Source organism: Rhyacophila brunnea, unplaced genomic scaffold (genome assembly GCF_057557595.1).
Source record: "Rhyacophila brunnea isolate RB1 unplaced genomic scaffold, BYU_Rbru_1.0 scaffold_22, whole genome shotgun sequence".
NCBI classification, from domain to species: Eukaryota; Metazoa; Arthropoda; class Insecta; order Trichoptera; family Rhyacophilidae; genus Rhyacophila; species Rhyacophila brunnea.
Window position 1 is genome coordinate 5345790 of NW_028232882.1, and position 23360 is coordinate 5369149.

The window sequence follows — 23360 nt, forward strand, 5'->3', positions numbered from 1 at the left end:
GCCTAAATCCTGAAAGCCGAAATCCTGAAGGCCGAAATCCCGAATACCGAAATCCCGAACGCTGAAATCCCGAATGGCCGAAATCCCGAATGGCCGGAATCCCGAAGACTGAAATCCCGAAAAATAAAAAAAATACAAACAGTAATAAATAATTGCGCAATCTTGACACTTGACAGAAACAAAAAAACAGTTTTTTGTGGAAAATGGGTTTTTGTCTCTCTTGTAAAATTTGCGTAATTCAAGATAAGTGTTAAGATTGCGCAATCATTACTGTTCGTATTTTTTTATTTTTCGGGATTTCGGCCTTCGGGATTTCGTCCGGCACCCCTCTCTTTGTCGCATTTACTTTTAGATATATCTTTTTTGTTCGTAATGGAATGCGATGCTCGGTTTTCAATGTGCATTTATAATTTATGACGAATATATAAAATCTGACAGAAATCTATCAATTATTTTGAAAATAATAATATTTTAATTAAATGTTATATTGAAGATTCTAGGAATAGCTGAAATATGAAGATGACGAAGTGCATAATATTATTATCTAAAATATTTTCATTTCATTAGGCTGGGTAACCTAAGGACATTACAGCAGTGGTGAAGGGTGGAGGTAGGCTGTTACGGTTCGACATAAATAGTGCAGACTAAGCTCTGTCAGTCACACTTGAACTAAAGATACAATTTCCAGATGGTGGATGTTAGTTTTTTAAATACAATAAATTAACTCCTGCCTAAACCAAACCATAGTATTTAGATATGCTATGGGCGATTCGACAAAATATTGCACACTTCTATCTATGAAATATCTAAAATGATGAACGGTTTAATGGCACAGTTTTAGATATTTTATAGATAATATCTAAACGAATATTCTTTCACTATTATCTACTATAGTTTGGATTAGGCAGGGTTTAATTGAATATTAAAAACTAACAAACACTGTCTACACATTGTAGTCATAGTTCAACGAAAACAAATACGTTTGCCTGACAAAGTGTAGTGGTGCACTATTTATGACGAATCGAAACAGCCTACCTCTACCTTTCGCCACTGCATTAGAGTAACGGGAGTGATATTAGAAATAAAAACAGCACTTATGTTATCAATAGAAAAATCCAGCGATATCCGGTATTGTATGTAAAGAAAGTATTGTATTGCAAAAAAATATCGATGATATAATATCGAAGTTTATACTTCAAAATATAGATACTTTTTTGACATCCTTAGTGACATCGGCAGTTTCAATTTCGTGGCCTTAGTGGACAAACGGTTAATATAGATCAATTTATTGTTGTTAGCAGACAGACGTATATACAAATTCCATCTGCCTCATTATTAATAGAGTTAATATTACCGATGCTACAGATCGTGAGTACCTACTAGTTTATTCCCATAATATTATGAAATGAATATTATTTGTTTCAAAAAAAATCTAGACAAGAAAAATATTAAGTACATTAGACACGATCTTCTTCTCAGAAGGTTATCGGATAATTTCAATTAACATTTATTTTTAATAAATTTATAATTGTCAAATTTTCTCTTAATAATTAATTAATTTAAATGTTTTACTAACAATATTCATCCAAAATTAATTATTTTATCTTTCATCCATAAATGCCAGTGGCGAAGGGTGGAGGTAGGCTGTTAAGATCCGTCATAAATAGTGCACCAGGGAACTCAGAAATTATAGTAACTTAAATACTTAACGGGTGTGGAGAAACAGGCAACCGATCTCGAGTGTGGAAGATTATGGGATAAACTTAAACACGACGTGTTCACCGTGGAGTATATTTGTACGTATGCTACAACATGCGGCGAATATTATGAGATGTCTTTAGTAGGTTATGTTAGGTTAGGTTAGACTTAATCTAATTGGAACAGTACTATTTCCAAACTATCACCGCATTTTGTAAGATACGTACAAATGTATTCCACGGTGAAATGTTCAACGAAGAACTCGTCATTTGATAAAATGATATACGAACTCATGATTCACGTACTGCGGCGCACGAATAAGTGTCCCACGATGAACTGCATACGTACAACTTACATGTAACTATTGGGTTATCCTATCAGAATTATATTTATTAATCTGTTCTGTGTAGTGCACACTAAAATTTACCAGTCATACTTACATATTTTATTCATTTAAATAAGAATACAAGCTACAGAGGGGCTGGTTAGTTTTTCAACATCAATTAAATATTGCCTAAAACAATCCATTGCAGTATAGGTATGCTATGGACAATCCAACAAAAATAGTGCACACTTTTTCAGTCATATTTATTGGATAACCATAATAGATAGACGAATATGTTTGACTGTTAGCTATTATGGCTCGGTTTATGCAGGGTATAATTGAATATTTTAAAACCAAATCAACACTACCTATTTAGTGTTGGTTCAATGAAAACAGATGTACGACTGACAAAGTTTAGTGTGCAATATTTATGTCAAATCTACTCATCTCTAACTCCACCTTTCGCTCCTGATAAACGCAATATGCACAGCAATAATTATTGGATGAAATGTTTTAGTCGCGAAATGATTCATGTACACAAACCAATGGCGAAGACTCCATACTAGGCGATTATTTAAAGTCTACCTTCTTAAGAAAAATAATTTTTATTTTCATATTAACGTATTTATATAATCACAAATAATAATATATTCAATATGCCCAAAGACATCTATCGTATAATTTTCATAATTTTACGATCTTTTTCCATATTTCAATAAGCACCATCTATGGTATCTCTCGAAAGTTTAAAAAAAAATATTCGCTTCACATATTGTATAGGATTATTTTGGCGTGAATCGTCGGGTTTTTCAATATGAAGTTTTTTCTCATAATTTCAAGATGTCTGGTGTCCCGCAAACAAATGTGCAAGTTGTTTAGTTAGCGCTTACATCGCTAGAGCACATTTATTCAAAACAATTAATAAGAAGATAATTTAAAAATAATTTCTAACTAATATATTTATCTATTAGTTCACGCATTAGATAATTTATATATCTGATATTGTACACAAGTCTGTGTTTTAAATATAGAAGTATTTTAAAATGTCTAGTTTTACGGGTTAAATTATAAATTGTGAACATAATATATACACAAAACGGATATTTTCAAAGATGATAGGTTTTGAGCGTATGTTACGTTTATAAATGTTTAGGAAAATAGATAAGTAATTCAAACCAATTACATATTTTTATAAATTTATTATAACAAACCAATTAAGCTTTTCAAAATTCATCGATTTAGCGTTCCTATTCATCAGTAGTCCTATTGGGTTATCTTCTTATTTCCCGTAAATATATCTGACAAGCATGGTTACTCCTACAGCTTACCTCTTTCAAAAAGTCACCCTTCGCCACTGACACAAACATAGGTACGGTTATTTAAAATATAATACACGATATTATAGAATTGGTTATATTTTGACTTTACTGATCGTATAATTTTGACATTACGTAGTTGAAAATCGTACCAAATTTATAATCATACACAGTCTGTCTTTAGTAATGGACATGACTAGGCACACAGAAAACGGTTTGGGGATCCATTTCGAAAAAATATCCATAATAATTATTAAATTATTAATTTTTATTTCCACATTGAGGTACCCCGCCGACAACTTATAGCTTCTTGTTGCTTCTACCGCGGACACCCTGCACTTCCCCGGGTACATTCTTCATACCCAGACTCTTTAACTTTGAGCCTAGGTATAAACACCTGACCTCACGGTCATAACTATTGGAATCGAATGTCCGTTTGTTTTGTATCTTAGACTAGCCTCATCAGGATCACGATCCTAAGTCATGAGGTTCCGGTCCTGGCAAAGAGGAATAAGAAGTAATATTACATTCATTTTAATAATACCTGAAATTTCTCCCCCCCCCCCCCCCCCCCTCGTGGACACAATCATGAAGAGTTGATTCATGTTTATTTTTTTTCGACCATGTCCGATACTAATAAGATCATATGGGCGTCCACAGAGTGGAGGTTAATGGATGTCAGACACTTGCTCAGCCTATTAGGTCCATACTCTGACTCATAAACAAAATGAAAAACAATATGTGTACTTGCCACACCCAGGACTCAAATCTGGGACCCACGACGTTATAGGCCGACGCTTAAGCAGCGCGGCCATGGTGTTTATTGGTTAGGTTTATTCATTATCCATATGGCAGCAGGGTGAACAACACAATATAGGAAAAGAATTGGAAGAAGGAATAGAATTTTCTATAGAAAAAGATGCCTGTTAGAATATTAGAATAATTGCTATACTATATCAAACATTGACATCATACAAGAGTAAATCATAATAATATGTAGTGCTGTAAGAGTACCAAACTCGATTCGATATAAATAAAATAGATTTCAACCTATATACATTTTTAATATTTTTAGAAAAATCATTTTTTTATTTAAATCAAAACACAGTCAAACTAAGAGTTATTTAGAAATCTTTTTAATACATTCTAAAGATCTAATTAACTACTTAAGAACTACTTAAAGAAAAATATGTTATCTCTATATATATAAAAATCTCGTGTCACGATGTTTGTGGTTGAACTCCTCCGAAATGGATCGACCGATTTTTATGAATTTTTTTATGTATATTTGTTAGGTATGAGAATAGGTCAACAAGTATATTTCATGCCGCTAGGTGATAAGGGTATCTCTATCCAGAAAATTTTCTTTTATTTTTTTGACAATTTTTTTTTTGTATTTTTTTTTATTATTTGGCATAAAAAATACCTATAACCCCAAATTTTCACCCTCCTACCCCCACCCTCCCATTTTTTAATCGCGATTTTATTATTTTTGTATGAACAAATTTAACCGTCGTTCGTATTTCAAACAGAACGAAATTATTTATGTTGTTGAATGACAGATGGCGCTACGTGCGAGAAGAATTCAAGAGAAGCGTCGCGTCATTTTGACATTTCATTCGGCATATCACAACGCAGTGCGTGCAAAATTTTGTACGATTTATTTTAATTTATCTATTTTTATGTGCGTGTATTACAGTACACAATGCTAGCAAGACGCAAGGGGGGCCATTTGGGCCATCGAACGAATAAAGCAACAAACATGCGAAATAGTAGAGCAGAAAGAACAGACGAACAAATCCAACAAGATAACAAAAACGTGCGTGTAAGCATGTCGCAATTGCGTGCATCTCAATTACAAGAGGCACGAGCTGAACGAAATCAACAACGACAATTGGAACGGAGCCAAGCGCGCCGGTTCGTAGTTAACACACGCAGAGCAAATGACCGACAACGCCAACAAGTACATCGAACATTTACATCCGCTTCGTTCCTTCGTCTCGCATTCGAGTACGAGCCAGATATTGAATATTCCGCTCATCCGAAAGTGCTGATTGGTGCTATGGACAAAGAATGTCCCCATTGTCATGCGCTCAAATTCAAACATGAGTCAGCCGGGATGTGTTGCGCATCAGGAAAAGTGCAACTACCAGAAATTGAGATACCACCAGAACCATTGAACGGCTTGCTCATCGGCACGGTTCCAGATTCAAACCTGTTCCTGAAGTCCATTCGCACATTCAATTCATGCTTCCAAATGACTTCGTCCGGAGCAACAGAAATAGTTCACAATACTGCGGCAAATGGTCAACAATTCCATTCTACGTTCAAAATCAAAGGCCAAGTATACCACAAAGTAGGCTCATTGCTGCCAATGCCAAACGAACCACATACATTTTTACAAATCTTCTTCATGGGCGCGGCGGTGAGGACATCAATCATGTGGATGCACGTTGCGGCTACAATAGCCTCAATTCGCCTAATGCCAGGCGCATCGTCGGCGAACTGGACGCCCTGTTGAATGTGCACAATGAATTATTGAAATTCTTCAAAGCACACATGCACGAATTGCAAAGTGACAATCACGCTATTGTCATCAATCCTGATAAAACACCAGCTGGAGAGCACGTACGTCGATTCAATGCGACATTGCTGGAATCATGGTTGGCGACCGCACATCGACGCGAGAAATCGTGATTCGAAGAAGAAACAATAATCTGGAGTTCATCGCTGACACACACCGTTCATACGACGCTCTCCAATATCCGCTAATTTTCTGGAAGGGACAAGACGGATATTGCATAAACAGTAAACAACGAGATCCTGTCACAGGTAATTCATTCATTATGAACATCATTACTCATTTTGAATTGAGAAAATGAATGGTTGATGTTTTTTTGTTTTTATCGGCGGTCATCGTCTACAGCGCTCCATTTCTCTTTCTGTCATAGATCCCATCTCCAAACACTTACGATACATTCGTTATTTTTTATTTAACAACCAAAATATTCACTAGAAATAATTTATATGGCAGAACAACGTTTGCCGGGTCAGCTAGTAATAGTATAAAAACCAATAATGAATTCACATTTTACAGTAGTTTTTTTTTTAAATTTAATTAGCATACATTTTTTAGTGTTTTAGATAAAATATTTTTTAATCTAAATTATCAGAAAATTCTATTAAATTTCATACTCTTTATTCCATCGCTAAAATGTCCCTAGTAGAACTACAGTAGCACAGGACCTTGGCTTAATAAAGTACATAATTAATAACTAGATACCGTTTACATTTGCAGATATCCGAAGAAATCACTCTGAAAAATGTTTGTCGAGTTTCTAATAGTATTCGTAAGTGCCCTTGTGTCTATTTACTTATACATGACCAGGAATTTTGGATATTGGAAAAATAAGGGAGTTCCTTATGACAAGCCGATAGTCTTATTCGGTAACCTGTACGAGGTTGTGATGATGAAGACTTCCATTGGAGAACACTTGGGAGACATGTACAAGTAATACATAATCTAAATCTATAATGTTTTATCCTATATTGATTAATCGAATAAAACTGTTAGAATCTCACGAGGTCACTGACAGTGAGCAAGAAACGATCCTCATTAAGACGGTTACATATTTAAAGTACCTAGATGAACACTTGTACACGTGCAAGAATTTACTTGCAGCAATAGTGTGTATTTTAAACTATCTCGGTAATAACTGTGTACACGTAAAAGTGCTGATTGTCTCGCCAATCTCATTCTTCAAGAGTAAGCGAGACGCGTGTTGTCATTTTATAGTACTACTAGCAGTATCACCCGGCGCTGCCCAGGATTGTAATGGTTTAATTTTTTTAAATAAAAATTCTAAATTTAATACGTAAAGTGCAAAGGATTGACTTTAAAAAAGTAAAAAATATAATAGAAATTCGAGACCCCGACCATGCACTTCGGCTCGTCGGTCTCCGTCTACTCTCCAAATTTTGTCAAAATCATTAGCAACAAAATTAGCAATTCTAATAACACAATTATTTGCATCTAACTTTGCCATTTGACCTCCGATCGAGCTAAAATAAACACCCATATTTTTTAAATGTACACGAACAGCGACATTTTCAATTGGGGGTTGCAGCATTAAATTCCGCGTTTCAAAAACCGTAAAACTGTCCCCGGTATGCAACGGGTTAAATCTGAAATTCGAGACACCCACCACGCACTCCGGCTCATCGGCCTCCGTCCACTGTCCAAATGTTGTCGAAATCCGACTGCGCGTGTGGATTTGCATAAAGAAAAAGCGACGTTACATACAAACATCCAAATATTATTTCGAAATTATAGTATATATTTGTAACCTCAAAACGGGGCGGAGTGTGGTTCGTTTTTTTACCGGCAGGTTTGCCACTATCTTTCTACTGCGCAGGCGCAGATATAGAGCAAATCTCATTTCTCGCGCGAAAATTCATAAGCTCCTGAACTTTTTTGATTCATGCATGCAACTTGCATGATAATACATGTTTACACGTGCATTTTCTTGTTATGGCCGCGATAATACGCACCATCAATTAATAGTAAATCCATGTACGTGTAAACGGGGTATAATAATAATTAAAGTTTTCATTTTAAAGATGTCTGGAAGAAACTCAAAATTTACGACGTTGCTAAGCCAAAAGAGCGAAAAAGACATTTGCATATCAATTACGTGCGGCGTTAAATTATTCATAATAGTACGTCCCAAAAGTTCCATCAGCAGGAGATATTCCGTGACGAAGTTCCAACTTGAAGGCGACTGAGAAAATATAGCTATATGTGAAACTAAGAAACTAATGTCGTTTTTCAATTTTGTTATTACGCCCTAATGAGTTAACAAAATCAGTGTTTATTATTGATTTAATAATCAAATATTTTTATTTTAGAAACTTTTTGTTTGTTATCTTGTGTGAAGGTTTTAGTTTAAATACAAAATAATATGAACCACAAAAACTGAACTTATAGTAAAATAGTTACAAGATTAAAAAAATATATACAATGTTTTTAAATTTTCTCTTGAATTATTATGCTCGATAAGCTCAAACTTGTACTTGGTATGAAGTAAATAAAAAACAAACAAACATAGAATACTGAAATTTCATTTTGATTTCCATAGTAACGCATGTATATATTTAGTCGCTAGGACCACCCGTTTAGCAACCAGTCTTTTACTTTTTACGGATTTTTCTGAAATAACTTTCCATACAAAACAGAATTAACTGAAAATTAATTTAATTCTGCTTAAATATGGCAAAAAGTATTAAAAGAATGCACTGGCATCGTGTTCTGATATATTCTAAAAGTTTCAAATGTCTAGCTAGTCGGGAAGTTAGTTAAAAATTGATTGCAAGATTTGTACTGGACAAACAACCACCGGATAAACAAGAATACGAGCTAATAAAAACGTTGTAATGAACAAAGAAATATTTCGAACTATTACAAACTTTAACTCAAGAATACGTCAACGAGTTAGTTATGATTTGTTTTTAACAATGGTGTATTAATCAGTATAACATTTACGATCCGAGTAGGTTTAAACGACAAAAGACAATACTATTTACGTTTTTATTGTATATAATTATATTTAAAATTAATAATAATATTATGTTCGTAATATTAAAAAACAAGTCGTACCTATGGAATTTTAATCAATCACGGTTCATCGCTTGCTCTTTCTATAAAACTGATAAAAATATCCCTACCTTTTATATATTATAAAACATTCAATGATATAAATTAATTTATTATTATTAATATACCAACTATTTCAAGCTAATTTTATGTGGTAATGTAAGATAAATATATTTTTATATATTTACACAGAATTAAGAATGCAAATTTCTTTATTTAACACAATTTAGAAAAAAAAACTTCGGAAAATACTAAATCGGACTTTAACTCACATCTTTGACAGTACAGATAGTAACATTTAACGATTTAATTTCTAATTATGCATCAATTACAAAGTCGAATGGAAATTTTGGTAAATATATATTTCACTACCAATATACTTAATTTAAAATTAGGATGTTTACAATAACACTTTTTATGTTATTAAACATACATTTTATATGAACATAAAAATAAACGTTGATTTCTTTCTATCAGAAAATCTATTACAGTCATAGAGCGGAATGCAGAAACATTTGTCATAACTAAAACTTCCTTAGCAGAAAACACTATGCAGAAACATTGTCCTTAGTTAAGATCATTTCTATTGAAAATAATACCATATTTAAAAATTCTCGTTAGGTAAATTAGGTAAATTATTTTATAATTGTTAAACGATGACAAAAATATGACAACTTTATTTTATAAATGCAATAACTATAAATACATATTAAAATTTAATTATAATATTCTTATGTTTCCGTTATAAGTCATTATACGTGATTCCACAGGCACCGCAAGATATTTTTTTAACATGGTAACACTAGCGTCAAGTGTCATTCTTCACCTGGCATTTTGTATTTCTGCGGGTTGGCGTATAAAAGTAAAATAATATTCTGCAAGTACATGCCAAACGAATTAACACTATCAATATCCATATTGAGATACATTGTTAAATGAATTTGAATGTATGGACTGTGTTATAGACATGCGAATTTATTTTGACAGTAGCTGTCAGTGGTAAATGGTAATACAGAAGGGGGCGTGTTCATAACAAAAGTAGTCTATGGTTAAAGATTCCTTAACTCTATACTCAGGATTGTTTATAGTTAAGTCATGCTTTTCGGCGACTTATCCTTAGGAACGAAATCTTAGATTGTGCATGCTGCTCATATACTACAAAGTCTACAGATAATTTAGAATAAGCTCCCAAATAATATATCCCATATTTCATAATCTCATTTTTTAATTAGTTCAAATTAAAATCGATTAGATAAGAAGAGAGAGGGCTACTCTCCTTAAATGCACAACAGTCAGTCTCGGAAATGTTCATATTAGACCTGCGCATCTATTCAATACACAAGGCTGCTATCGGCGGCTATCAGGGGCTGTCGAGGGTAGTTTATCATATTTATGTATTAAGGCAGTTAATTGTTACAATAAGTTAACCGTCTGAACTTGCAAAAAGTACTATGTTTTAACAGCACCTCTCTTGGCTGTGTTAACTTTTAGTGCGAGATAGACAGTTTTAACATTTTAGACGGCTAACTTATTGTAACAATTATAATACCTCAATATATAAATATGAAAAACTTGTGTATAAATAGATGGGCAGATGACAAAAAATGCTCAAAGTAGCTCAGTATGCTCATTTTATATAATATTATACTATCTATACCTAAAATCCCTTCAAAATTGTATCATTATTTTTATGTCCATATCTCAAGATGTGCGTGACTGAGAGTCCCTTTTGCTTTCGACCTCTGGCAAGGTTGTCATCGCATTATATAACCATGGTAACTCACACGATATGTTATATACTAATGACTAATTTTTTAAATAATACTTCCAGGAAGTTCCTAAATGTGCCCTACGTCGGTTTCTTTGCATTCGACAAACCAGCTTTACTCTTGAGGGACACAGAACTCATCAAGAATGTATTGATCAGAGACTTCAACCACTTTCAGGACAGAGCGTTTGGTCTCGACGAGGAGAACGACCCATTAATGGCAAAAGGGTAAATTAAGAAAAATACCATTGTTTTTTAAATTTATAAAAATTCTTAATTTTTCCTCTACGTGCTCTTCTCTCCCTTTTTCTTTTGGGAATATCTCCTGAGATATTCCCAGATTTAAAAAAAAATGCTTCACAAACAAACATACGGTACCATGATACTGATTAAAACCAGGTGTGGTGCGGTCACGGTTGCGGTGCAGTTCAGTGAGGCCATTAACTTCAATGTTCTGTGGTCTGTATACTACGTTGTCTTCTGATGAATATACCTACACATTTTTTGTGCATAGTAAATATTTCTTTCAATGGAATATTTTTTACAATTTTACTTCAATAATAGTATATTTTGTTGACCTGTTGTTGCCGAGCTTTTTGACCCTGCATCCAGCGGTTACAGGTTGAAGTTCAGTAGGGTGTCGTATTTTTTTTTTTTCTAAAAAAGATTTTTTCTAGTGAGATGTTTTCAAATTATGTATGTTCGATATATAGAATGTTACATTCTCAAACCTTGTGAGTTATTTGTTGAATAAAATAAATAGTTGACTATCATAGGTAGATAGAATGAATATTTTTTAATTTATTGTGTTTACAGGTTATTTGCTATGCAAAATCCCCGATGGGGCATCCTTCGGAGTAAATTCAATCCAAGTTTCACGAGTCTCCGAATAAAGAACATGTCGACATATGTAAACGAGTGTTGCCAGATGACCATGGAACATATAAGGACTATGGCCATTGATGGTAAGTTAACAGGACTCAATACAACATATTTTTAATAATAAGTCCACCTTACACTTAAGTCACGCAGCCTTGATAAGGTCCACTCATATGGTTTATCAGTGGCAGAGTGCTTATTAGAAGGACGTAATCGATGAATTGGTTATTGAAAATAATACTGAAAATTTAAACACTCATATTTGAAGCCTGCGATTTCTCAACAATTTGATTTCTCGAAATTCAATAATTCTCTAAATCAACAATATTTTTCGAGAATTAATTATAAATTGGTTTTTTGATTTCGAGATTCTCGAACAATTTATCAAATCCCGTTCACAATGAAAGTCAAATAAGTACCCTTTTTTAGCTTTTTCCGCCAATATTGTTTTTACTTGGAATGTCGAGAGCATTTTTATAGCTCCTTCGGTCAATGTTTTTTTGACGTTGATATTTTGAAAATTCTGTTCACTATCAAAAACGAGAGCTTTTTTTAGTTTTTTCGGCCAATACAACCGAAATATAAGATTTTCTTAGGCAACTTAGCCTAGTAACAATTTTGTGCCACAACAACTTAGCCAACAAAATGATTTCTCGAGAAACGAGAATTCTCGAAATTTCGGAAAACTATTTTCTCATGATTGGTCTGGCCTGCTCTGATTATTTCTCGAGAATTCTCGATCACAACACTCATACTTACGATTAATAATATTAACATAATAAATAAATAAATATGTACATACACCCTATACCATAATATTATGCTCAAACAATAGCTTTGAAAATAGTATAATTTAATTTATCGTAGGTACGACTACTTCATAATATAATATACGAGATGGAAGTCGTAATGTCATAGATCTTGATAATATAATTATTTAATTTACTGCTGCGGTAGTTGCTGGGTAGATAGCGCTATCAATTTACGTAAAATATTTTAATTCCATTACAAAAATTACGATTGGTAACAGCTAAATTAGGTATAGATGTCACTGTTATCGTGATGATTTATTAAAACACAATAATAATTATAATATTGTATTAAGTAGTAGGTACTTACTTATGATCGAGAAATTTCGTCTCGAGAATCCTCGAATAATAATCAGAAAACCCCAATCTCGACTACCGAGAAATTAATTTTCCTAAATTTCCACAATCCTCATTTCTCAAGAAATCGTCAATGAGATTCACGGGAAATCGAGATATCGTCATAAAGCTAAGCTACCGACTGCAACTGGGATTAAAAAACTAAATGATTTTTTTTTAAGAAAAACGGGATTTCTTAAATTTCTCGGTTAAAATTATTTTCGGAGGAAGAACAAAAATAAATAACAAAAGCTCTTAATATTCATTTTGAACGATGTCAACTTTTAAGCTTAAATTTTAATTTTCTGGCCGGAAAATTTAAAAATCGAATTCACTTTTCTTACCCAAACCTAATTTTATTAATTTATTCTTTAGGTAAGTCGGTCGAAATGAAAATAGAGATGGGTAAATTGACAACAAATGCGATATCAGCTTGCGCTTTTGGACTTGAAGGTAAGGCGCTTACTGCAGAATCTAACATGAACGATGTCAATAATGCCGTAAGTAATCTTCCGGACAATACAACATAATATCATAATATATTAATAACTAACACGATTGCTAAGACAAAAGGGCGTAAAAGAAATTTTGTACGAAAACAACGTCTTAAAAAAATAGTTGTTCCGTAACGAAGTCATAACCATTTTTAGTTAGAGTTTAGAGTAGTTAGTGAAAGATGTTTATGAAAAATCGAGAATGTTTAACAAAGCCGTCATGAATAATAGAGATAGAGTCAAAAAATACACTACACCTGTGAATACTGCACTAATTGTTCTTACAAACTTCCAGTATTGTGCAGTTTAGGGTTTCTTTCCCCTATACAAAAATTGCATTTACGTCAAAATGATAAGTGATTTTTACAGAGAAACCACAGACGGTTCCATTTGTAAGAAGATTCAACATCTTTGGTCAAAACGAATATTTTTTTTTCAAATAAATTGATTTCTTGGAAAGTTGCAAACTTTCACTTACGCCCTTTTTGGTAAACAATCCCGATACAATACGGCCATTTGGACTGATGGACCTGACTTGGAAAATAGTATGCGAAATATACTAATGTCAGTTTGAAATCATTTTGTATATTTGCGATGTACGATAATGAACTTTTTTAACAATTATATTATTTTTAACCTAATTTATCATAAATATAAATAATAATATTTTAAATCCACATTTTTATTGACATTTCATTTACTTTCATTGCTTTCCGTATCAATGGGTAGATGGTAACCGTGAGAAATAAAGATACTATAAGTTGACATAATTATCAATATTGCAAATATGGACAAATGATTCACGCGATAAGCCGCTAGAGTCGTCTAATCACTCGGAACTAACTGACTGTTAAAATCAAATTGCATAGATTCATACTAAAATGTATGTTTTTAAATGAAATGTATTTATATATTTATTTTCATATTTACAGACATTCAAAGTATCCAGAGCCGTGGCAATTCAAAAACTACTCATGTTTTTTGCGCCAAATATTGTGAAGATGTTCTCTATGAGCTACGCGCCAAAAGAAAGCTATGAAATCATGAGGAAAGTCATCTGGGATACTGTTAAGTTGAGGGAGGAAACCGGTGTTAATCGACAAGATTTTCTTGATCTCGCTATGGAGATAAGAAAGAAGGGAGGTTTGGACGGGGATGTTGAGAATAGAATCGGTAAACAATTATTCTTATTTTTTCATTTGTTTTTTCGTCACCTCATTCATGATGAGATTTGCTTGTGAATGAAAATGAGATAATCAAGTAATTTAACGTATCAATTATAATAAAATCAGTCAACAAGAATTTATTAATAGCTACCTACTTACATTAAATCTATGGAAACCCAGAGTAACAAAGCTACTTTCATTATTATTCAATCAAACCATTAAACTAAAAGTCATTACAGTATCACCCCTCTTGTCCATATCAGAAATAATGAGACCTGAAATACCTAAAGGGTCTCCTTACCCAGGTAACCGATCTCGAGTAAGGAATAATCCGGGATAAACTTAAACACCTGTCAAGAATACGGCATACGTCGAATACTGACAACTGCTCTCCGTTTATGCATTGATGCTCATTTAATATTTGTGTATGACACACACTATTGCACATGCATAATGCGTGTTTCATTTTCGTAGGACACTCACACATTCGAATCCCTGCATCAAAATGTAATGTATTGAATATTGTCTATAGGAATTATATTTATTATCTGAGGCGTCTAATTACAAAAAGCGACAAGTCCGCAATTCAATATTTTCGGGAAATAACGTTTTTATGTTTCAAGCTTCAATTATTTATTTTAACGTGAGATTATTTTTTAAGTTGTATTATATGTCAAAATTAGAACCAAATGGCAATTTGTTTCAGCCGATAAACTCTTAAATGTAATAAATACAGGAAAAATAAAATTGGACGTAGCGCTGTTTGTACTTCTCTTTTTAATTTACTCTGCCTAAGGCACATATTTCAGGACTTGGCACTTTTTGTAATAAATCGAAACAAAATACTTTTTTTTGAAGGGTTATGTCGCGTTTTGGAATTTATAGATCAATACATGTTGTGTAAAATTATACAAAGAATACGTGCGTATTTTTTTCTCGATTTTGACGAAATGTGGACTTATCGCTTTTTGGAATTAGACGCCTCATCTGTTCTGTGGTAAATCCCGAAGATTTCCGATCTCCGAACATATCCAACAATCCAGGACTATGTTATACGAGTTCTACTTGTTGTGTCTCATGATGTGCGCAATCTAATGAAATAATCCACATTTTATAATATTAAATTTCTCTTATTATTATTATAACATAAAAACATAACTTTGTAATCTCATTGTGCAGCACTTGAAGGAGATGACTTTGTTGCCCACTGCTTCGTCTTTTTGACAGCGGGATACGAAACATCATCTACGACGATGAGTTTATGCATTTACGAATTGGCAAAGAATCTTGATATTCAGGTAATTACGTCAAAAATACGTTAGCCCTGTCGCACATAGAAACTCGTCTCGACTGCAACATATCAAATTTCTCGAAGTGATTTTGTGGTCATTCACAAAACATATAACTCAGTCTCGGTGTGACATTTTTGGTAGAAAAAACAACTGCTTATCGCATGTAACAAATGTAACTCGACATGAGCCGCAGATTGAATAACAATATGTTGCATCAACGCATGTATAAATGCTATTACAACGTTTTTATTAGCTCGTATTCTTGTTTGTCCGGTGGTTGTTTGTCCAGTACAAATCTTGCAATCGATTTTTAACTAACTTCCCGACTTTTGAAACTTTTAGAATATATCAGAATGTAATGCCAATGCATTATTTTAATACTTTTAGCCATCTTTAAGAAAAATTGAATTCATGTTCAGTTAATTCTGTTTTGTATGGAAAGTTATTTTAGAAAAATCCGTAAAAAGTAAAAGACTCTTATTGGTTGCTAAGGGCATGGTTATACATTTCAGTATTCTATATTTGTTTGTTTTATATTCACTTTATATCAAGTACAAGTTTGAGCATATTGAGCATAATAATTCAACAGAAAATTTAAAAACATTGTATTTGAAAGGTTCTTTTTATCTTGTAATTATTTTTATTAGATTCGACTAGCCACGTGACGTCACTGTCCCGCTTGTGTGCGCAAAAGAGAGTTGCAAATTTCCTATATTTTTTTAATACTAAACATGACTTATTCGAGATGATTTTCTATGTGCTTCAGATTTTTTTTTAATCGGAGATATTCGGGTTTTGATTTTTCTTAAATATCTATGCATTAGTTGCAAACCGGATTAATTCAAAATGAACTTTACGATACATGTTATAATAGTGAAAACCCACAGTCATCGGTCACTACGGTATATAATACGACAAAAAGCATATTGTATCTCATCGCCATTTCCTAATATGAGTATGTTTCCGCGTGAATAGTACTTCTTGAAAATCCGTTCAGTTTTTTTTTTTATTAAATGAACAGTTGGCGGTTTGCAATTGAAGAAATTAAATATGTCATGACATACAACCGAATGGATTACTTGAATAAATTTTTAAAAATTAAGGAAATATTCGAGGACACTCTTAAACCACGAACCGCAAAAAGATGTTAATCACAAAATGACAAAACAGAACAGTCATTGGAAAAATGAAACATTAATTTTTGTAGAATCTATAAGTTAGGTTAGGCTAGGTTAGGTTAGGTTAGGTTGAACATATTATATTGATTAAGATTAGATATAAGGATATCTTGCCGGCAAAGTTCCGTTTATTTGAGGCTTTCTAGCGATTAGGAATGCAAAAATTATGGCGTATTGAAAATCTGTGCTATTAAAAATCTATCAACATAATAGAGATAAGACAATTTCAATATTAAATTTATATTTTTCCTTAAAGGTCATAGTTATAATATAATATATCGTTGTTCTGTTTTGTTACTATTCTGTTTTGTCATGGAACCATATTATTATATAATACAGTTCGTTTTTGAGATATGAATTGCACGAGCTTAAGTATCCAAAAAAAGAATAAAAGACGTTTTGGCTAAAAATAGTGTATATTACGACTTTTTTAATATTATATCGTTTTTCAGTAAAGTCATGCGTGCAATCGATATTGATAATCGAAAAGGGCGTAAAATACATTTTGGTAAAAAAAAATGTTTTTATCATTTCGACGCAGAACTTTTTAATCTTAATTTAGGACTTTTTGAATATAGTTTTGGAGTTACGCATTCAATAGATGTGATAAAACTAAAAGGGCGTAAAAGATGTTTTACAAAAAATACATTTTTATCACTGTGACGCCGCGCAGGTGAGTCAGTTTGTGAGACTTGGACATAACGGATATTTAATATTACTTTAATCGTTCATGTCGGACATTGGTAGTTTGATATCGATGTTAAACAATAATAATTACTGCTATATTTTAATATTCAAATTTTGAAACTCACACTCAACATCAGATAATTAATAAGTATACTTTTTTTATTATAGAACCGATTAAGGGAAAGTGTCCGAGAAAGTATGGCTCAACATGATGGTGAAATTTTCTATGACAGTATCAATGATATGAAATATCTTAATATGGTACTTTCTGGTAAGTAAAGATGATTCACAATAATGGTAAGTATTATCTACTAGAAACAAATATCAGATATCAGTGCTACCTGTCAACATTCTTGCTAACAATAATACTATAAACAGATTTGGAGGTATCTATCTATTTTGATAAAGCCGGTGTATTTTACGTGAGTTACATCCTGAGTAACAATCGAATAAGAGAGCTACCACGCGGGCCCGATTACGCCATCATTATTATTATTATGCAATCCAATACAATACTATTATAGGCGTGGCCCCCACATCCTAAAACAGGCCCCCCTACCTATCGATATGTTTAATGGCATGTGTGACGCACAACAAAAGCGTTTTCAAAATTGTGTTGGAGGTAAAATTAATGGGGCATTCAGTTTGTAGTTGAGGTTGTAGAGTATTAACACAAAACAATAAAAAAATGCATCTTAGGTATAACCTCATTTTTTAAATGTTACTAATCCCCGCATGAAATAGCACCACAGGCGACTTTTTTTTACTGCATATTAGAGCAAATTTGTGATGTGTGTTTTTATCTCACATATGTAATCGACCCGTCACGCCAGGCCCTAGGCTAGAGCCCTGTCAGCCCCCTCTTATGGGGGGGGGGGCATGACTATAGGTGTTGTGTGTGTATGTGCTGTACAGATATTCTGGTAAACAGATAAATTAAGACAAATATACAATTTAGATTGAGAACAGAGAATTCGTGTATACAGTAAAATAATGTATACCAAAGCTTGATATATGTTTTATTAAATCTATTCAATGTCTTAAAAGGGTTATAAAAAATATTTTCAATCCTGGGATCCCACTAGATTTTTTGATACCTTTCGAAAGTGTAGTATATAGAAAAAAATATAAGTTTTTGTGAATTAGTGTATGATTCAAAGAAAATGGTTACTTACATACTTTATAAATAGATACATTTTTATCTAATATACTCGTAAATACTTACCATAATCGAGAATAACTTTTATGAGATTATAAAATTACATTATAATTAAACTTATTGGTATCTGCTAAATTACCAATTAAGAAACTGCTATTCGATGTTTATTTCAGAGGATTCGCGAGGATAAAATTATATATAGCGCACTCCCCTACACTGACGTAAGTCAAATCAGCCATTTTCCAGGAGAGCCGAAACAAACTTTTTGAACCATGTTTATGGTACTTAATTTAATGTCTAATGGTTTTACAATGACCATTTTTTTGTAGAATTGGAAAAAAAATATATCTTTCTATTGGCAATCATTTCAGAGTATCAGAGTTACTGGAGTGTTCTTCTCGATATTTGACTCATTTTATTTAAAATAACACTGGAGTTAGGGGTATATCTCGTTAAATATTTTTTTAGAGATAGGCCAGTGTTCTCCTGAGATGGAGAAAAATAAATGTAATTGAACTGCATTCATAACTCAAAACAGAAAAATTAAGACTTACGTCAGTGTAGGTCTGGGGGTGCGATAATTTAAACCAAAAACATAAAAAAGTCATACTTTCTAAAAAAAAAAAAAAAAACAGTAGTGCCTGAAAGCGAAATTCCGTGTTTGTTTGTTTTTCATATAAATTTATACTATGTTAATATAACAGACAGTAAAAAATATGCCAAACGTTACTAAATCTTATCAAATCCTGGGATTTAAAGTTCTCTTCCAGATTACAATACTCACTAGCAACATAATATATAACTTTATTCAAAATAAACGCATATAAATTATTTATAGAAATTAAATAATGTTTTTTCTTCCTTTTAGAAACAATGCGAAAATATCCTTCATTGCCATTTCTGGATCGTATATGCACGCAAGGTTATAAAGTCCCTGGAACCGACGTTACCATTGATAAAGGAACTATGATTTACATACCATTAATGGTGAGAAATATAATACATCGAAATCAAATTATATTATACCTTATCGGTAGCTTGAAACAAAAAGTTTTATTTAATTTGAATCGAAACACATTCAAAATGACGGCTGGACATAAGAATTGCATAATATTATAGTGACGTACCTACCTTACCTACCTATATTGAAAGAAGTGATTCAAGATGGCGATGCGCGTTGTTTGATGTTCGGGCGCATGACCAATGTTGCCATCGCAGCGTTGTTTTCAGCGATATATAAACATGCTATTCCTGGCAAGCTAGAGTACTTATATATGTATATGTTACGCCGAATGTGTGAAATTGCGTATTACGTGAAATCGGCAAAATTTTGCATATTTCATGAAAAATGCAAGCCCGTTGCCTTATTCATGAATTAGGCAAAATATCTGCCGAGTGCGTGAATTTGGCAGTAATTTTTCTGCCTAGTTCATGGATTGGGCAAATTAGATAGTGGCGCTCCGGTGGTGTTTTTGCAACTAAACCAAATGTGTCAAATGCTCATGCATTGGTCAAAATAGATGGTGGCGCTCCGGTGGTGCTTTTTGCAACTTATCAAACTAACCAAATGTGTCAAATGTCATTGATTATAAATAAAAATATAACAATCAATAACTACAACGACGCATTCGACAGATAATTTGCCTAATTCATGAATAAGTCAACGGGCTTGCATTTTTCATGAATTAGGCAAAATTTTGCCGATTTCATGTAATACGCAATTTCACACATTCGGTGTAACATATTATATAATAAATCTTATTATTGACTTTACAGGGATTACACAATGATCCAAATTATTTTGAAAATCCAGATGTTTTCGATCCGGACAGATTCAGTCCTGAAAATATTTCAAGTTTTCCCAAAATGGCTTATCTTCCATTTGGAGAAGGAAAACGAGTGTGCATTGGTATGTTACACAAATTTATTTTTCTAATTTTAAGTTTAAGTTGCTTATAGCACCTGTAGACGTGCATGGATTTACTGGCACCAATCGTGTAAAACTGTTAACACTTAAAAGTACTGACTGTCTCGCCAATCTCATACTTCAAGTGTGAGCGAGACGCCATATTGTCATTGTATGGTGCTATTTTACCGGTTGTGAAAATTGTAAACGTCAAAAATATTTTGCGCGGTGTTGTTCGTTTTTTTTTCGTCAGGTTCGCCAGTATAGTTCTAAAAACACAAATATGTTAATACAAACCTTCACTCTTTGGAGACCCATAATATCAGTGACGTTCCGTGGGGGTAGGCAGATTGAGCGTCGCTTAGGGGTGGCTAAACCTAAACCTAAACTTAGTAATCACGGAAATATGTCTCCATTAAAAACTGGTTGGAAATAATGTATTAATTAACATATTAGAGTCTAGTTTACTTCCGTTATCTTTAGCCGTCACATCCTTGATGACCAGCAATGTCACGTGCAGATTTGAGAATTATATTTGAATTATAGATAGGTACATACTTACTTAATTAATTTATCAAAATATTTTTGCCAGGCACTCGAGAGTTTTGAAAGTTGTCAGGTGTATATTTAAATGTATCTGAAAACCGTGGACTTACAATATTGTCTATTGAAAAGTAGAGATGGCATTTAAATTAGATTTAATGGTAAGTATATATTTTGTTAGTAATGTATCCATACAGCACATTTCTCAGATATTGGAGTCATGGAAGGATGATAAAAAATACTGCACTTATTAAAAAATGGGGTGGCGTTTTGGCGCTGCCTAGGGGCGGCATTTTGTCTAGGGATGTCACTGCATAATATTAATATAATTAGAATCAGACATGGTAAAGAAAAACAGGTTATTATAAAACAATAATGTCACGTAAAAATGAACACAAAAACTATTTGTTTCGGAAATAAATGGTTAAAGATTAAAAGACAAATAATATTAGCTAGGGATTTACTCGTATTAATAATTGATTTCCAAATTATTAATCACAACACAAGTAACTTTTATTATTATTTAAAGTTACTCTTTACGTGATAGAACTTTTTCTAGGTTAAAGTCATTTTAAATCGTATTAATCTATTATAGGTGCTTCAATTCAATATTGGAATATTTACAGTAATTTATCGAAAGTATTATATGTATGAGGTTGTAAACTGTTGCTTAACGAACGCCAGAAGGCCATCGACGTTGTGTCGATGATCTCATATTATATAAGTAGGTCGACCAACTTCAGTCCTATTTTACCACGTTTTTATTAGCTCGTATTCTTGTTTGTCCAGTACAATTTTTTTCTTGTTTGTCCAAGATTTGTATTGGACGATTGAAGATTTTTAACTAACTTTCCGACTAGCTAGACATTTGAAACTTTTAGAATATATGAACACGACGACAATGCATTCTTTTAATACTTTTAGCCATTTTTAAGCAGAATTGAATTCATTTTCGGTTAATTCTGTTTTGTATGGAAATTTATTATTGTTGGTTGCTAAGGGGGTCCTAGCAACTAAATTATTAATATATACGCGCGTTACTATGGAAATAAATATGAAATGTCATTTTGACATTTCAGTATTCTATATTTATTCAGTATTTCTATCAAGTACAAAAAAAAAGTATTTATTAATGGCTCAAATAGACTATGACGATCGGTCATATAAATGCCGAAAAATGTGAATGAAGTATGTATAATATGTATAATATGTCGGAATGGCATAGATATGATCATATACACTAAATCGCTCTTAGCATATATGTGCCCGATTGTCATACAGTCTAACAGAAAATTTAAAAACGTGGTATATAAAAAGTTCTTTTTATCTCGTAATTATTTGTTACTACACAATATAATATTATGTAACTTTCTGTGCGTGCCTATATTTAAATACAATTTGAGTATGTACATATTATTATATCGTTTTGTTTCAGGTCTCCGTTTCGGACAATTGCAAACGCGCATGGGAATTGCACACCTAGTCAACAATTTTTCATTTGAACTGTCACCAGAAATGAATAGAAATATTAAAATAAGTCCTACTTCATTCACAATTACAATGAACAGTGGTATTCACATTACGCTGAAACCACTCTAATTATTTTAGTTATTTAATTTAAATCTTTTTATTATATAAGTATTAATTTTGAATAATCCTGAAGTGATTTATGAATCAAAATGAGTTATTTTATAACTTTCTACCGTAAAGGCTTAATTACATTGGCAAACGCGCAGACCCAACCCGATCCAACAACCATCGTGGCCAACGTTTTAACACTATTTGCAATTACACGCAACGATTCAATCGCATTGGTCCTTTATATTAATTTTAATTAATATTAAAAATATAGGTTGATCGAAAACTAGATATTTATTTCTTAGATTGGTGGCTACACTAAACGTATTCCCGCGAAATTTTACGTCAAAAAAACTGAGCTGTCAAACCTAGCGAGCGTATGTTGAAATTTGCGCTGCCGTTCGACATAATATATAGAGAGTTTTGTATACTTATTGTTAATTTACATCATGAATAACTGGGGGAGCTTGAATTTCCAAGCCAATCGATTAAGACTAATTGTAGCGAGTATGGCTATGTTTCAACTGGTGTGTATTAATTCGACGAGGACCTCAGCGCTAGTCCATACATTTT

The 23360-nt window shown here is 32.7% G+C and overlaps 1 protein-coding gene across 1 annotated transcript; it reads left to right on the forward strand.

Annotated features, from left to right (window-relative positions):
• The first annotated feature begins 1275 nt into the window (after positions 1-1275).
• LOC147069958 (cytochrome P450 6j1-like) lies at positions 1276-22954 on the forward strand. Its single transcript, XM_085949623.1, has 11 exons — positions 1276-1368; positions 6638-6850; positions 10824-10988; positions 11577-11725; positions 13160-13284; positions 14211-14451; positions 15624-15742; positions 17770-17872; positions 19629-19747; positions 20537-20669; positions 22645-22954. Exons 2-11 carry the CDS (start codon positions 6663-6665, stop codon positions 22806-22808), a joined length of 1506 nt encoding a protein of 501 aa, XP_085805749.1. The 5' UTR covers positions 1276-1368; positions 6638-6662; the 3' UTR covers positions 22809-22954.
• The last annotated feature ends 406 nt before the right edge of the window (positions 22955-23360 follow it).